The sequence below is a fragment of the Panicum virgatum genome, chromosome 9K (genome assembly GCF_016808335.1).
Source record: "Panicum virgatum strain AP13 chromosome 9K, P.virgatum_v5, whole genome shotgun sequence".
NCBI lineage: Eukaryota > Viridiplantae > Streptophyta > Magnoliopsida > Poales > Poaceae > Panicum > Panicum virgatum.
This window is the reverse complement of record NC_053144.1, coordinates 67157552-67175021: the sequence shown is the minus strand read 5'-3', so window position 1 is coordinate 67175021 and position 17470 is coordinate 67157552. Positions and strand designations below refer to the sequence as shown.

The 17470-nt window shown below is 44.1% G+C and overlaps 1 protein-coding gene and 1 long non-coding RNA gene across 2 annotated transcripts; both read right to left on the bottom strand.

The window, feature by feature from the left end:
* Positions 1-1093: 1093 nt before the first annotated feature.
* On the bottom strand, positions 1094-10661 carry LOC120647275 (4-coumarate--CoA ligase-like 1). Its single transcript, XM_039924009.1, has 6 exons — positions 9535-10661; positions 2790-2982; positions 2417-2559; positions 1865-1932; positions 1656-1758; positions 1094-1473 (listed from the first exon to the last, which is right to left on the bottom strand). Exons 1-6 carry the CDS (start codon positions 10576-10578, stop codon positions 1357-1359), a joined length of 1668 nt encoding a protein of 555 aa, XP_039779943.1. The 5' UTR covers positions 10579-10661; the 3' UTR covers positions 1094-1356.
* Positions 10662-12895: 2234 nt separating this feature from the next.
* LOC120647273 lies at positions 12896-14555 on the bottom strand. The gene is made up of 3 exons (XR_005664732.1): positions 13947-14555; positions 13743-13845; positions 12896-13382 (listed from the first exon to the last, which is right to left on the bottom strand). It is a non-coding gene; the product is annotated as an uncharacterized LOC120647273 (long non-coding RNA).
* Between the last annotated feature and the right edge of the window lie 2915 nt (positions 14556-17470).

Here is a 17470-nt window from a genome sequence, read left to right as displayed (position 1 = left end):
CACCATTCCTATACGGGAACAGGGGAACATTTTCGTTCCCGTAGTGTAAAATTGCATCGAAAGTGTCGTTTCCCATTCCGCGTTCCTCGATCCGTCATCTCGGGAACTTCGGTGACTATGGCTCAGACTCAAAGAGTGCTCTTGAATTGTTGATTTGCTGTTAGAGAACACTAGAAGAATGATGCTTTTAACAGAAAATAAAGAAGATTTTGTTATGGAAGTTTCATTTTTTTTATTCTCTTAGCATTAAATCTTATGGTACCGTGGAGTCTAAATACCTTTTAGTTATTTATATTTTCTAAATGTAGACCCCATTTTGTATTTCACACCAGGACCTCAAAAAACTTAGGTAGGGACCTGTCTTTCTCTTTTATTATTTCCCAAAATGCAGAGTCTCATTCTGTTTTTTTTCAAGTATCACGTTATCTGAGAAGTCAGATAAAAAATAGAGGACGCCAACCTGCCATCTATGAAGTCAGAACAAAAATCTTAAGCCTAAACCTAGAGCTTGAGAGTTTGAGACAGCGGCAAGGGAGGCGGGAGGTGGAGGCACCGGACAAGGAAAGTGGAGCGCCAACGAAAAGCCAGGCGGCCGCCGCGGGTTCGGAGTGATGACCGACGGCGGCGAGACTGGAGACATACAGTAGTTTTTTATTTTTCTCCAGATTTACTCCTTTTAAGGTGACTTAAAATTTGTATTTGCGTAAGTCACCAGTATTGATCGTCCGATGTCTTTTTTTTTTCTAAAAGAAAATAGCAAGAGATGTGTCTTAAAAAAAATAACTCGCCCGGACGGGGAAAGACCGCCCCCGCAGCATTCTATTAAGAAGAGGCCAGGTTGACTCCGACCGAGAAACCCCCCGAACCCCGGCTCTTTCCGGGCTTGGGCCTGGCGGCACCAGTTCCGGCCGCCGTTCCACCGGCCGGAACTGGCGCCCCAGCGTCGGACCAGCCCCCAGGCGGCACCGTTCAACTGGGTCGGAATCCACAGCCCAGTGTCAGACCAGCCAGCCCAAGCACACGGGAGCACATCAAGGGTTTTTTTTCCCCAAGTGGAGTAAATTAATCCCCGACGGGGCTCGAACCCTCCACCTAGGGGTGCCATCGGGCTAGGCTAGCCACTTGGCCGCCGAACCTTAGGCAGAGATGTGTCTTTCAATTAAGTTGGGAAAAAAAGAATTTTTTTTACAAAGCAACGGCTCGCTGGCTCCTATGCCGCGAACCCCATGACGCAGCCTAGTAAATGTCATGTTTCATAAGCTCCACTCAATACAATCATTCCACAAGTTTCGAATTTAGTATAGCTAAGAGGCAAAGCAGTCTTCTGACTTCTGAGACAGATTAGAAGTGGTTTTGCTATAGCTTCGACGATCTGACTTGAGCGATGAGCTCCCTTCTCAAAATCTTTCCTGAAGCAGATTTTGGTACGCTGTCCACAAAGGTAACCCTCCTCAATCTTTTGTAGTATGCGACCTAGAACGTAGTTCACCAACAAAACAACTAATGTATTAGCAGGCTTGTATCATTCGCCGAGAAAATACAGATACACTTTAATTCTCCCAGGAGTTTCAAATATTCCATACTAGAAAGACAGGAACTGAAAGGGATAAAGTAACGATGGTCATGATTAAGCCGATGTTCCTACAAGGGCTCACCTGCTTCTCGATGAATTTCTGGACATCAACTTCAGTCAAAGAACTAACAGGGGACCGTACTACATAGGCAATAGGAACTTCCCCAGCTTCGGCATCAGGAAACCTTGGAAACAAGTAGAGCTCTCCATTAAGATATAACAAAACAACAGATTGGAAAAGGCATGTCCATAAGCAGCTATGAACCCGCAGAATTATGTGGCTCAACTTACGGAATAACAACAGCATCCAGAATTTCCGGATGAGATAGAAGTAATCCTTCAAGCTCAGCAGGTGCAATCTGCCATTAAAGCAAAGAAAATATTTAAATTCCACTAAAAGGGAAAATACATGATATGCTCGAAAATACAGCAATCCAAGTGCACAAAGGGGGGTTCCTTTTATGATAGATTGAATAGTAAAGAGATACACTGATTCAGAAAACTAGGGAAACTCCCATTCTTCCGAATAGATATTGCATAGGACATCTAGATGGTGGCCACAACACACTGCCCTTTCTAATTATATCTGAAAAGTGATTGTAAAAGTTTTACTGTATCAAGTACTCTCAATGAAAATCTAACAATGTCCTAAATCTGAATAATAATTTGTCTGAATCCAAATGCTTAGTAGAACTACGAACATTAGCAGCAGAAAGGCCCCAAATGAGGCAATCTGCTTCGAGTAAGGACGGTCCAGTTACTAATTTCCAGCCCACATGTTTATAAGCAAAAGCTCGCAAAAAACAAACAAAATGTGTTTGTGAAACAATCGGGGTTCTTTACCTGGAAACCTTTGTACTTAATAAGCTCTTTAAGCCTGTCAATTACAAAAAGCTGGCCTCCTTCATCAAAGTACCCAATATCACCAGTATGCAACCACCCTTGCTTGATTGTAAATTCAGTAGCTTGCACATTGTTGAAATACCCTAAAAATAATATATTCAATAAGTAGGAAAATGTTTTGGCCACAATATCCCTCCAGGACAGAATACTATGGAGAACTTTTGGATCTATTGTCAGTGTGCACCTAAAAACAATGCTACCAATTACTAAAGGCCAGTATAATATTTTTGACTGGGCTTGGTAATGTTTAATAGTTGATGATATGGAGAAAGAATGAAAACACAATATAAACAGTCAATGATCAAAATTTTACCTTGCATTATGTTTGGTCCTCGAACACAAATTTCTCCTAGTTGATTTGGTGGCAGACATTTCAATGTTTCTATATCTACAATCTTTGCTTCAACTCCTGAGACAAGTGATCCAGTTGACCCAAATTGATGAGCTTGTCCTTTTTCTGGGTACTCTAAAGATATGATCCCACAAGTTTCAGTCATTCCATAGCCCTGCACGAGGAGCGCCATACACCATGAAACTTAGGCATGACAAAGTCGTTCTGTTTACAGCTGACATGACTCATGGATGAAAGGAATGCCAAAAAGGAGTGCAAATTTTCAACAGTTTCAGCAACATAGTGAGTACATGTATAATCTGATCAAATGCATTCACAATGCTACATGTTCCCGTAAGGATCTTTTAGATAGTTACTTCATCAAACCACTATGTTATTACTAAGACATTTCTTAGAGCAAAATATAACTAATTATAAGTCAATTCGGCTGTCTAAAATGTCAATCGGAGGGTACTAAGGTGCTCAGTAGGGATAGGAGTACCGCAGCTATGTTATGAAAATGAAGAAACTTTGGGAAATATCTAGAGGTCTCATTACGTGTTGCTTGCCAAAGGTTATACATATATACAACAAATGGGCTGGGCCTAGTGACATATATAAATATAAACATGGCCCAACACTCCCCCTCAAGATGGATGATAGATATCTATCATTCCCATCTTGCTGCACGCTATATTACACTCTTTCACACCTAAGCCTTTAGTTAAACAATCTGCTATTTGACCTCCTGAGTTTACATGACTCAATTGTAAGATACCATTATCTATCTTCTCTTTAATAAAGAAGCGATCTATCTCCACATGTTTTGTTCGGTCATGCTGAACTAGATTATTAGCTATGTTAATAGCTGACTTGTTATCACACCAAAGCTTTAGAGGACCTTTTCTTAACACATTTAACTCTGACAGGAGGCTTCATACCCATAACATCTCACTCACTGTAAGTGACATTGCTCTATACTCCGCTTCAGCGGTTGAACGAGATATAACTGATTGTTTTTTGCTCCTCCATGGTATCAAGTTTCCTCCGACAAAAACACAATAGCCTGAAGTCGATCTCCTATCGTCAAGACAGCTTGCCCAATCGGCATCACAGTAACCTTCCACGTTTAGATGGCCAAAGCTCTTAAACATGAGTCCCTTTCCAGGACTGCTCTTCAAATATCGTAGTATTCGGTAAACTACATCTAAATGTCCGCTCCTGGGATCATGCATATATCTGCTTACAACGCTCACTGCATAAGAAATATCAGGTCTCGTATGACATAAGTATATGAGTCTTCCCACAAGTCTCTGGTATCTGTCTTTATTCACCGGATCACCAGATTCAGCACATAACTTGTGATTTGGATCAATAGGGTATGATGCTGGCCGACATCCAAGCATTCCGGTCTCGTTGAGCAAATCTAATACATACTTTCTTTGCGTGAGAAGTATACCTTTTGAGATCGAGCAACCTCAATGCCAAGAAAATACCTGAGTTGACCAAGGTCCTTCACCTCAAACTCTTTGCTCAGATTTTCTTTCAGACGTTTAACTTCTACTTCATCGTCACCTATGATGATAATATCATCCACATAAACAGCCAAGATAGCGATTCGCCTTCCTGAGTGGCGATAGAATACTGTGTGATCTCCATTACACTGCTTATAACCCATACCACATAATGCACGTCTAAATCTATCAAACCACGCTCGTGGAGACTGCTTGAGGCCATACAAAGATTTTTTTCAACCTGCACACCTTTTCTGCAATACCGTCTTTAGAAAAACCAGGTGGAATCTCCATGTACACCTCCTCTTGGAGATCACCATGCAAAAATGCATTTTTGACATCCAATTGATGCAAGGGCCAACCAAAGTTTGCTGCACAAGAGATTAATGTTCTTACTGTACCCATCTTTGCCACAGGTGCAAATGTTTCGTCATAGTCAATACCATATGTTTGACTATACCCCCGTGCAACAAGTCTGGCTTTATACCTTTCCACCTTACCTTCAGGATTTTGCTTAATGGTAAAAACCCATTTGCAACTAATGGCCTTCTTTCCCGCAGGTAGTTTCACAAGTTCCCAAGTTTTATTCTTCTCAAGAGCTCTTAGCTCTTCCAGCATAGCCTCATGCCATTTAGGATCCTGCTTTGCTTGTTTCCAATCTCTAGGTATTGTCACAGATTGTAGTGATGCAACAAATGCTCTATATGCAGGAGACAAGGAACCATAAGATACATAGTTGCTAATATCATGCTCAAATCCATACCTTGTTGGAGGCACACCAGCATTGTCTCGGGCTCCCTTTCGTAATGCAATAGGCATATCATTTAGAGCAGAGTCATCATTCTCAATCTCAGAAGTAGATGACACATCAACAATATCTAACGGAGCTGGTAAAGAATTTTCAGTAGTAGTTGCTGGATCCTCTTCCTGAGATCTAGGCTTCCTTCTCACATATACTTTCAAGGAGCCTTTATAGCGTGGATCAACTACAGGACTATCCCCATGACCAGGATTTGGATTCAAGTCATTAGTTACTGCCTTCACTCTTACTGGAGGATTAGAGCCACTAATCACTGCTTCCATTTTCTTTAGATTTTGCTCAACTGGATCACTTAACCTAACATCGTTCTCCCTCTCTCGACTAACCTCATTTGATTTGGTCGGGCCAAATTCAAACATAAAATTCAAATCAGTCTTGTTTCCATAGAAGGGCACAGATTCCCTAAATGTTACATCCATGCTTACAAATAAACGCCTTTCATTTGGACTCCAACACTTATAGCCCTTCTGTGCCGAAAAATACCCCACAAAAATGCATTTGATAGCACGTGGATCTAACTTTCCCACCGATGGCCTATGATCCCTCACAAAGCATGTGCAGCCAAAGACTTTAGGTGGAACCACAAACTTATTTTCACCCAGCAACACCTCACAAGGATTTTTCATCCCAAGAACTCTTGATGGAGTACGATTGATGAGATATGTGGCTGTCAACACAGCTTCACTCCATAGAAACTTGGGTACATTCATAGTAAACATTAATGAGCGAGCGACTTCCAAAATATGACGATTTTTCCTTTCAGGCACACCATTTTGTGGAGGTGTATCTAGACATGTAGTCTGATGCAATATACCATTTGTCGATAGGAAATTACTGAATTCCTTGTTCACATACTCAATCCCATTATCCGTTCTTAACACTTTAACCTGAGCATGGAATTGAGTCTTCACAAGAGCACAAAAATCTTGAAAGCATTTCAACACCTCGTCCTTGTGCTTCATAAGATATACCCATGTCATCCGAGAAAAGCAATCGATAAAGGTAACAAAATATTTCATCCCACTAATGGAAACCACAGGACATGTCCAAACATCTGAATGAACTAGCACAAAAGGGGACACACTCTTCATGCCCTTACTCGCATAAGATGTCCTTGTGTGTTTTGCAAACTCACATGCATCACAAAATAATTTGTCCTTATCTGCCCCACACGTTACATCAGGAAAGACTTTGAACATTTTATCAAAAGAAAGATGCCCCATTCTACAATGCAAAAGCATCACCCTAGATTCTCTCTCCCACTGTCGCTGCTAGAACAGTACACGGAGCATCATTTGTTTCTTCGCGATCCATGTACCACAACCCACTACGCCTGGTTGCGCTCCCAAGATGCCTCCCTGTTCGTCTTTCCTGAATTAAACAATTTTCCCGGTCAAGGATAACTCGACAATCCAATTGATCAACTAAAGCACTCAATGATACAAGGTTAACAGGAAAGGCTGGCACATGCAGAACTGATGATAATTTAATTGAGGGAGTGCATTGTACAATGCCAACACCTCGAATGGGTTGTGATGTACCATCGGCAGTTTGTATGGTCTCTTTACGTGTGGGGGGATATTGTATATATGAGACAAACTCACTTGATGTGCCTGTGACATGCTTTGATGCCCCTGAGTCTAGGATCCAATTCAGTTTTGATATTTTTGTTAGTATGGATGCATGGGCATAATTACCTTCATCTGTGTAGGCAAAGTTGATAAAATCACCACTATATGCCTCTCTATCTTGATCTTCAGAGCTTTCCCATTTCCCTTTCATATGCCTTGGTTCTTCTGGTTCCACTAATGAAGCATCATTTGCTTTAGGAAACTCATCTTGTGTTCCTACTACATTAGCCCTGTAGCCACCTCTACCTCCACGGCCTCTGCCACCCCTTAAAGCACCTCTATTAATCACTCTTCCTCTTCCTCTGTTGGGCCTGAATGGCTTAGGACAATCACGAATCAAGTGCCCAATATCACCACAATTGAAACACTCCCTGTCATCTTTAACTCTTGTTATTGCAAAAATAGGACGAGATGGAGACAAATCAATTCCTCCCCTCATCACCTTTAATCTGGACTCCTCTTGTGATATGGCAGCTATGGCCTCCTCTAGTCTAGGGAGAGTGGACTGATGAAAAATAGCAGAACGTCTTGTTTCAAATTCTGGGTTTAAACCCCTTAAAAATTGAATAACTCTCTTTTCTTCCATCCACTTCTTCACCCAAGCTACACACTCTGAGTGTGGCAACTCAATAGGTTTATAGTGATCTGCATCAGCCCACAAACTCTTTAGCTCAGCAATATAGTCCATCACAGACCGCTCCCCCTGTTTTAGATCATGGAGACGGTCTTCTACTTCAACCATCAACATCACATTTCCAGTCCCTGAATACATCTTTTCCAGTGCCTTCCATATATCAGCTGCACTTCCAAGTGTGTCAACAGTGCTAGCAATTGCTGGAGTAACAGAACTCAACAACCATGCAGCTACCAAATTGTTTGTAGCATCCCATGTACTCCATTCAGGACTTGACTTGTCCACCGGCTCCGATGACTCTCCATTGATAAATCCTTCAAGCTTCTTTGCCTTCAGCAACCGAAGAGCCCTTCTAGACCAAACCAAGTAATTCTTTATACCCTCCAATTTGACATCATTTGGCATCAATTCAATCTTCTGGACTGGTTCAGTGTGGACCACAATTTCCCTGCTTACAGATGCAGCCTCATCCTTCTTTGCAGTAAGTAGTTCCACTAATTTTCCAAGAACCTGCTCTATCCCTTGATTTCCCCCCATCTTGTTAGAGCTTCACTCCTCTCTCAACAAGCAACAACAAACAAGCTGCCTTTTCGTCCCCCTTCAGTCAGCACAACAGAAGAATAATTCCTTTGCTATCTCACACCAACCAGGCAACCAGCTTCCCAACAAGCGATAAGCACAAGCTCCAATACGAGTGCACTGATATGGACTTCACCAACCTTCCCGTAAAGCAATCACAAGCACCAGAGGCAACACCCGTACCTTCAATTGCAGATTTGCTTGCTTCTATTCCACCGTCAACAGCTGCTGCACACAGCTGCCCCCAATCTCAATCGGTCACTCTCCGCTGCAGTACCTCCTTGCTTCCGCTGCGCCTCCCGCAGCCGCCTTCTCCTGCAGCGCCTTGGCGTCCTGCTCCCGCCGCTGCTCCGGCGTGAGCCCGTCGTCACGCCCCTTGGCCACCGGCCGCCGCGCCTGCGCCCTCTGCTGGTCCCACACAGCAGCAACGCCTCCTCTCCAACGCCCCCGTGGAGCCACCCCTCCAGTGTCAAGCTTCACCGCCGGCGGCCGCCAGCAGATCAGGGAGCCGTGGCCATCGCCGTCGCCCAAGCTCTGACACCATGAAGAAACTTTGGGAAATATCTAGAGGTCTCATTATGTGTTGCTTGCCAAAGATTATACATATATACAACAAATGGGCTGGGCCTAGTGACATATATAAATATAAAACCTCAGCTCATCAGCTGTCAAAATTTTGCTGTGATTTCAAGACAAACCACCAACGCTTTTATAATAATTTATTTATCACAGCAGGGATTTCCCCTGCTGTATTTTCCTAAAATATATAAATCCATTCCTGCAGACCAGGCATCTTATGTTTACAGGTTGACACATTGTTCAGTTCATTGATGCTATTTTATTTTGAGCATGTAGATTGCACGTCTATCATCTGATAAATCACGCAATTTAATATATCAAAGTGACCCATAGAATAAATAAATAAAATACAGAACATATAACTGATAACCTATATGATTGCAACATTAACATACATAATCAGATGACAAGCAACACAACAAGCAGTTGAGTATTGTGCTTCCATGTATAGTGAAGTTTGGAGCAGCACAGCAATATTGGAATATGATGACTCTCCAAGTTATATGCACAACCAGAACTGGTCATCGTGTGCCTTAATTAAGTTATATGCCCAAGGATATAACGTTTGAATATCCAAGTAATATAGTATGCGGCATCAGAATGCTACTTTCCCTATAGTTGAAAAACGAGGGACAGTCGCTTTCTCCGTTCCAAACTGCAAAATCAGGTCCAAGGGCCTTTCATTTGGTATTTCCATCATCACTATTAGGTCCTTGTTGGAGCAGTATCAAAGTACAAAGATTCGAATTTTGTCGTCTAATCCAACTTTTAAGCTAAAGACGCTAGAAAGATCCTTGGTGAAGCAGTATCAAAGTACTGCTGGAAAAGGCTGAAAAGATGGCGGTCCTTTCAAACCCGGAAAGATCCCATAATCCTCATCGTTTATACAAAACACAGTACTACAAATCTACAATTTATCAACACATTACGATCAAATTGAAGAACTGCGAGGTAGTTCACGGTCAATTACCTGGGCGATGATGGCATCCGGAAAGTTCCTGGCCACGACCTCCATCACGTCCTTGCCGAGCGGCGCTGCGCCGGAGCCGATGAACCTGAGCGAGCTGAGGTCGTATTTCCCGGACCTACCAATCTTGGCGAGGGCGATCATGACCGGCGGCACGCAGAAGAGGTATGTGACACGGTGCCGCTCCACGGCGGCCATCACAAGGTCCATGTCGAACCGCGGCATGGACATGGCGACGACGGCGTTGCCGCGCTGCATCTGCGCGAACGTGATGACGGACACGCCGAAGATGTGGAACATGGGCAGGAAGCATAGGAAGACGTTGGGCCCCTCTCCGTGCGTGTCTTGATCCGCTGTCACCATGGGCGCCGCCGAGATGAAGTTGCGGTGCGTCAGGATGACGCCCTTGCTCGCCCCCGTCGTGCCCGACGAGTACAGCAGCGCGGCCGTGTCGCTCTGCTTTATCGGCGGGCGGCGGTACTCCGTCTCCTGCGCCCCGGCAATGAGGTCAGAGTAGAGCGTGACGCTGGCGCCTGGAGGCATGGAAGCGGTGGCGCTGGCTGCATCGCCGTCGAGCAGTATGTTTGGGAGGCGGAGCTCCTCGATTTTGGGGAGCAGCTCAGACACTGTGATGGCGAGCTTGGCGCGGGAGTCGGTGACCTGCTTGGCGATTTCCCTTGGGGTATAGAGGGGGTTGGCCGTGGTGGCGACGGCGCCGAGGGCGGTGACGGCGAAGAAGCAGACGGGGTAAAGGACGCAGTTGGGGGCGAGGAGGAGGACGACGTCGCCCGGTCGGACGCCCGCGCGCGAGGCGAGTGCGACGGCCGTGGTGAGGATGGCGGAGCGGAGGGCGGAGAAGGTGAGGGCTTGGCCGGTGGCGGCGTCGGCCAGCGCGAGCGCGGAGGGGCACGCCTCGGCGCGGCGGAAGAGGAGGTCGGTGAGGGAGAGCCCCGGGTCGGACTCGATGCGCACGGCCGGGCGCGGGGAGTGGTACACGCCGTCCGCGCCGTAGCCCGCGGCCGGCGCTGGCGCCGCCGTGCCGGCCATTGTCTCTTGCTCGGTCGCGTTGCGCTGCTTGCGCCCGAGTTGTTCGTGTAAAAATTTGCTGACGAAAGAGAGCGCAGAGCGGCGTGTAGGTGTGCCCCCGCTTTCTCTCGCCTTCCACTTCCGATGAGCCAGAGATATTAAAAAAAAATCTACCCGGGGACGAAAGCCTCGCGGCGATCACAGCGAGGGTTTTTTTTATCCCAATAGCCAGAAATTCGCTTCTGAGGAAAATCGAACTCAGGACCTATTGGGGCGCGACGCTACCAGACCGGGCTAGCCAACTGGCCGCCCGGCCTTTCGCGAGCCAGAGATATCTACACACGATGAATCGATGATGGAGCAGGGACTCGGTGACACATAAAATTGTTTTTTAACGGAACACATGAAATTGTCATCGAAATTTCGCTTATTTTCATTTGAATTTGGAAAACTAGATCTATGTTAACAATCACGTTGTATTGAAATTCTAAGTTGAGTAGTGTAGCTAAGAGGTTGAGATATAACAAAAGGATGATCCAATCATCCAACCGAGTTGTTTCCTTTCCTCCATTCATTTATAGGCTGAACATGCAGTTTAAACTTAAAATTTTCTCAAGGTAACTTTAGCATGGAGTCATATTGCCGAAGAATAATCTAGTAAAAAATAACCGGAGCGGAAGTCAAAGGTATTTTTCCGCAATATATTTTCATATTATATCATAACGAGAGCTGCATTCTTTTTTCCGCGCGCGCTTTGACTTTGAGCACCCATAGCTTTATTTTTTTTATCTTTGCCCTCCCCGCCCCCGCGTAAGCACGCAGCATCACGGCATCGCCAAATGGGAAACTTCAGACTTCCCCTGCTAGTATTCCATTTTTTTTATGAATGAGCACTGCTCCCGCTAGTCTTTCAAACAAAGGTTGTGTTTAGTTGGTGAAAAAGTTTGAGTTTTGATACTGTAGTACGTTTTGTTGTTACTTGATAAATAATATCCAATCATAAACTAATTAGACTTAGAAGATTCATCTCGTGGTAATCAGTTAGATTGTTTAATTAGTTATATTTTTAAATCTATTTAATGATCCATACATGTGTTTAAAAATTTGATGTAACAGATACTGTAGAAATTTTTTTGGAAACTAAAGAAAAACTATTCCGTTTTTTCTTTCTTTTTGTGACTTTGCAATGCGCTTGAAGTCGTGAACATCTTTGTGACATGCTATCGTTTTCTGTTGTATAGTGGCCTCTGATCTCTAGCAGCGTGGTGTGCAGTTGTGCACGATGCACAAGCAACCAGCTCGCGAATCAACCTCTGGGCTCTGGCTAAATCTGTTCTCAGAAGTCAGAAGAGAACCTCCAGGCGCATCGACCTCTTTTGGATGCGTCGCCGCATCTGGCGCTGGTCCCGGTCCCACGCCGGCACCCCGCGGGCCTCACTCACCCGACTTGGAGCTGAGCTGACAACGCGCCACCAGGCAGGCACACGCCGGCCTCCGCGACGCGCGAGCTGCGGCGCACGCGCTGCCACGCGCCACTCCATAGGGCGGCGGCGGCGCGCCCACACCACGTCGCCGTCCGCGGCGCCGGCGGGCGAGGGAGGCGTTTGACCTTGGCTGGGTAGTCCTGTTTAGTTGACGAAAAATTGTTGATTTTGATACTACAGTATATTTTGTTGTTACTTGATAAATAATATTTAATTATGAACTAATTAGACTTAAAAGATTCATCTCGTGCTGATCAGTTAGATTGTGTAATTAATTATTTTTTCAACTATATTTAATATTTCATACATATGTCCGAATATTTAATGTGATGGATATTGTAGAATTTTTTTTGAAGGCCGGGTTGGGTGGCTGCCTGGCGCCCTCTCTGGCTCCAGCATGGCTTTCATGCCGTGCTGACGGACGGACGGACGGACCACGCAATCGGCCAGGGCCAATGCAGGAGTTCCGCGAGGATAACCATGCGTGTTGTTTAGATCCCCGAAAACCCCCTACAAAATCCAAATTTTCCATTACATTAAAATCACATCAAAATATTAAATATAGTAAATGACACATGCATAGAGTACTAAATGTAGGTAAATAAAAAAACTAATTGCATAATTTTGATGTAAGTTGCGAAACGAATTTTTTGAGCCTAGTTAGGTCATGGTAGGACAATATTTACCGTAAACAAACGAAAAGTGCTATAGTGTGCTACAGTGTCCGATGTGACTTTTTCTCCCACCTTCTCCGGAGATCTAACACACAGCTCATGTGCTGCTCCAGCCCCAGGCCCCACAGCCCATTGCTGACTACACAGCCCATGTGCTGCTCCTGCCCCAGGCCCCACAGCCCATTGCTGACTCTTTCCGCTGGATCTGTCGATGCAGTGCTCTTGATTCTAGAGGCTGGCTGGTTGGTGATTGGATCAGGACGAGTACCTTTTATTTTACCCCTTTCTTTACATAATACTGTATATTAATACAACAAGTGATGTGGATGCTAAAGAGTGCGTCCAACTTGTCAGTAAAGTTTTGGGAGTGACAACTGACAACAGACCAAGCACCCAGGCGTTTAAAACATCTTCTTGCGAAATATTTCAAAAAAACATCTTCTTGCGATCATCCCATCCGAGTGCAGGATGCGATTGTTTCCATCGGTCCGTCGCCTAGATTGCTTCGCAGTTTTCACACATCACCCTGCGTCCGGAGATGCAAGCAGCCCGAGCACTACTGTCTCACTTGTTGGCGGATCAGCTCTCTTCTCAGAATCTTTCCTGAGGGAGATTTTGGCACACTGTCCACAAAGGTAACCCTCCCCAATCTTTTGTAGTACGCGACCTGCAACGCAATTCTTTAGCAACAAAACCACGATGCGTATTTCCGTGCCAGTAACAATCGTATTAAAGAAAAATTTACTACAACTACAAATTGGAAAAAGAAAAATGACTACAATTCCATGTGTGCTAGTGTACTACTGCACTAGTCCGTTTTTTCATAGGAAATCATATGTAGCAGTAGTAAAAAAAATCTCCTGGGAAAGTGTCTAAGGTGAAAATGGCGCGACCATGACTACTGAAAATTCATATAAAATCACATGGAGTAGCTGTAAAAAATCTAAGAAATAATAAGTATTTCATTTTCAGCTCTATGCATGCCCACAAAATTACGATGAGTTAAATCAAGTCATGAAAGCATCACCTGCTTTTCTATAAAATTCTGGACATCAGCTTCACTCAAGGAACTTTTTGGTGATCGCACAACATAGGCAACAGGAACTTCCCCAGCTTCAGTGTCAGGGAACCTTACAAACAAGTTAAATTCTCCGTTAAGTGATAAAAGTCAACAACTTTTGACAAACTATAAGCGGCTAAGAAATCCTTAAATTCAGGTGGCTGAGCTTACGGGATAACAACAGCATCATGAATTTCTGGATGAGACAGAAGAAGCCCTTCAAGCTCAGCCGGTGCGATCTGTAAGCACAATATTCCCATCAGATAAATATTCTATGGCCACAAAATGAAACTCTCATGCATATGTTATCGAAAATTTGGGTGCAAACAATCCAAATTTGCACAATAGTTGTGGAAGAGGGAGTATTAATTTCTGCAAATGTGTAATCAGAACAGATTGAAAACTAAAATATACCCATTGAAATAGGCCAAGTAACGGTATGCCCAAGATAAAATGCTAAGAAATCTACTGGATAATGTTACAAAACCAAGAAGACTGCTGTTGTCATGCATCGATCCAAATCCTTGTGCTGGATTTTGCGATTTGCGTAGGTCCTTTATGCATATGCATAGTCGCAGATAGGTCGTACAACAAGCATACAGAGCAAGGGGCTAACTGAGACTGGCAATCTGGCATATTTAAAGTAAAAAACTTTTTTTCTTAAGCAGTGTCTGATTACTTTCTTTTCTCGAAGAACAAAATGATACTTTTACCTGGAATCCTTTGTACTTAATCAGCTCTTTGATTCTATCGACAAAGAGCTGACCTCTGTAACGAACATGGCACCTTTTATGTCATTTCGAGTGATTTTGGTGATCATATGACAACGCAATCAATGAGACTAATGGTTTTGTTAAGTGAACATTTCTAGATCCCAGGGATGAAGTAAAAAGGCCATACAAAGCAAAACACGAAGAAAAAACTCAAAGAAACGCTGAATTGGACGATTTCTAGTGAAATCAGTAGCACCGGAAGAACCGATGCCCATAGCATCGGTGCATCCGATGGTTGTCAGAAGATCCGACGGCCCTGCTTTGGTGCAAAACTGAGCGTCTCTGGAGATCAAGTGAAGAAAGAAGTGAAGCACCGGTTGAACCGACGGTGTCAAGTAAAGCATCGGTGAAATCAACGTACTATGTTCCAGAGACGTTGTCAAGCGTGCAGCAGCCAAGCTTTCAGCACCGGATGAACCGATGCTCAATCGGAGCAAGCATCGGTGCAATGACGTCAGCAAGGTGCAACGGCTATCTGCGGATTAAGTGTCACCGGAAGAACCGATACCTAAGCATCGGCTCAACCGATGGTTCCTGAAGTTGCTGCGGCCGTGTCAGAGAAGTCAACGGCTAGTTCAGAGCACAGAGTGACTGGAAGAACCGATGCCTCTGCACCGGAAGTTCCGATGCCTGCGCAGATATCTGCCAATGGCTACAAACGGCTAGTTCGACTTGGAGGCATATATATATGAGCTCCCCCGGCCATTTGAAGTTTGCTGGAGTTGCTGAACATCCCACACACACCCAAGAATATCTCCAAGCCATCCAAGAGTATACAGATAAAATCCTTAGTCCTTAGCACAAGCTTTGTGAGTGTTAGTGTAAGGTTAGCTCTTAAGTGAGTGATCAAGTAAGGTTTAGATCCTTGTCCTGTGGTTCTAGAGGGAACCATCCTTGTATCTTGGTGCGCCGGCCATCCTTGGAGCTTTGGTGGCTCGCCGGCAAGTCAACGACCCTTCGGCTTGGTGTGGAGCGGCGTCGACGACTTTGTGCGGGGGACGGAGACCCCTCCTTTGTGGGCAATCTCCCTTAGTGAAGATCGGGATCAAGGTGACCGTGATTGTGTTCACGGAAGAGACTTGATTGCCGGGAAGCGATACTCTTAGTGAGTGCTTCAACAACGTGGACGTAGGGGCGCCTTTGTGGCAAACCGAACCACGGGATAAATCCTCGTGTCGAGAGTTCGCTTTCTCTCATCCCTTCTTTTAACCTTCCGCATTTCATATTGCAATATGTGTGCCTTTACTTTCTTAGTATAGTATCTTGCTAGAATTGGCTATAGGTTGCAAAACTCTTTTGGGATGAGGGTTTCACACTAAGGTGAACCGTAGTTGCACATCTAGATAGTTTGTTATAGTTTAAATTTTGTGCAAACTAGTTGGAGCCATAGGTTAAGGTTTTAATAGTGACTAATTCACCCCCTCCCCCTCTTAGGCTAGAGCACCCGATCTCTTTCAAGTGGTATCAAAGCCGGGACTCACTTCTCTCACAAAGAAAGCCAATTACATTGGCAAATTTGTGTTTACCGGCTCATTACATCGGTAGGCTTCACCGCCTAGTGAGTTAGCTCTTAGGGGGAAAGGATGGATCCTTTTAGACCCGCTCCACGGTTCGACGGCACGGGCTTCCAACGATGGAAGGTGTTAATGCAAGCCCATCTCCAAGCGACGGGACTAAACGTTTGGAGAGTTGTGAGTGAGGGCATAAAAAATAATGGTCAACAAGAGAAGCAATATGATGTCACCGCTAAATGCATAATCTTGTCTTCTATTTGTGATAATGTGTTCAATCGTGTTTATTCTTGTGAAAATGCTCAAAAGTTATGGAAGACTATCATTGAGAACTATGAGGGCACGTAGGATGTTGCCAACGAAAGATATCATGTTCTCCTTGATAAGCTTAATAGTTTTAAACAACTTGATGATGAGAATGCCGAATCAATGTACTCACGCTTGAACACTCTTGTGAATGAGATTAATTCCTTAGGTGTGAAGCAAATTGAAGACTTGGAACTCATTCGCAAGATCCTTCACTCACTCTGAAGGCCGGACTATGATTTGGTGACCACAATTCTATATGAGAAAGAGCTCGACACAATGACATCAAACCAAGTCCTCAACAAGGTGATCGCCCATGAGCTACGCAATGACATCAAGACAAAATCGTCATCTTCTTCACCAACACATAATGCACTTGCATGCAAGCAACTCAAGAAGTTGAAGAAGATGACCATCAAAGGTAGCTCAAGTGATGAGAAAGAAGAGGATGCAAGAAGCTCCTCAAATGATGATAAAGAGCCAATGCACCCCAACCTCTACGAGCAAGTAAAGAAGATGAACAAATGCTTGAAGGAAATCAACTCAATGGGGTATATGGTCTTCCTCAAATATGGACCTCACTATCAACTTATGAAGATTGAGAAGAAGTTCAAGAAGAATAAACAAAAGAAGGAGAAGAAATCATTTGCCATATTTGGTGAATGGGTTAGCGGTGGTGAAGAATCAAGTGCAAGTTCAAGTGATGAATCAAACAAGAAATTCACCACCCGCATGGGATCATCATCCAACACTTGCTTTATGGCCAAAGGTATGGATAGCGATGTAAGTGATGATGACTCCGACTCTCCTTCAATTGATGAACTTTTTGACCTTGTTCATGAGCACCAAAAAGTCATTAAGAAGCAATCAAAAGAAATTAAAAACATTAATGCTCTCAATGATCTAAATGCTTCTCTTGCCACAAATTTTAAAGATTTAATGTGCAAATTCAAATTGCTTAGCAAGGAGCATGAAGAGCTCAAGTTAAAATTTGAGAACATTAATGATACAAATGACTCTCTGGAAATGAAGCAAGCTATCCCTTGTGCAATTCCTATCTCTAGGGTAGATGCTTCAACTTCTTGCATTGATTTAATTGATTAAT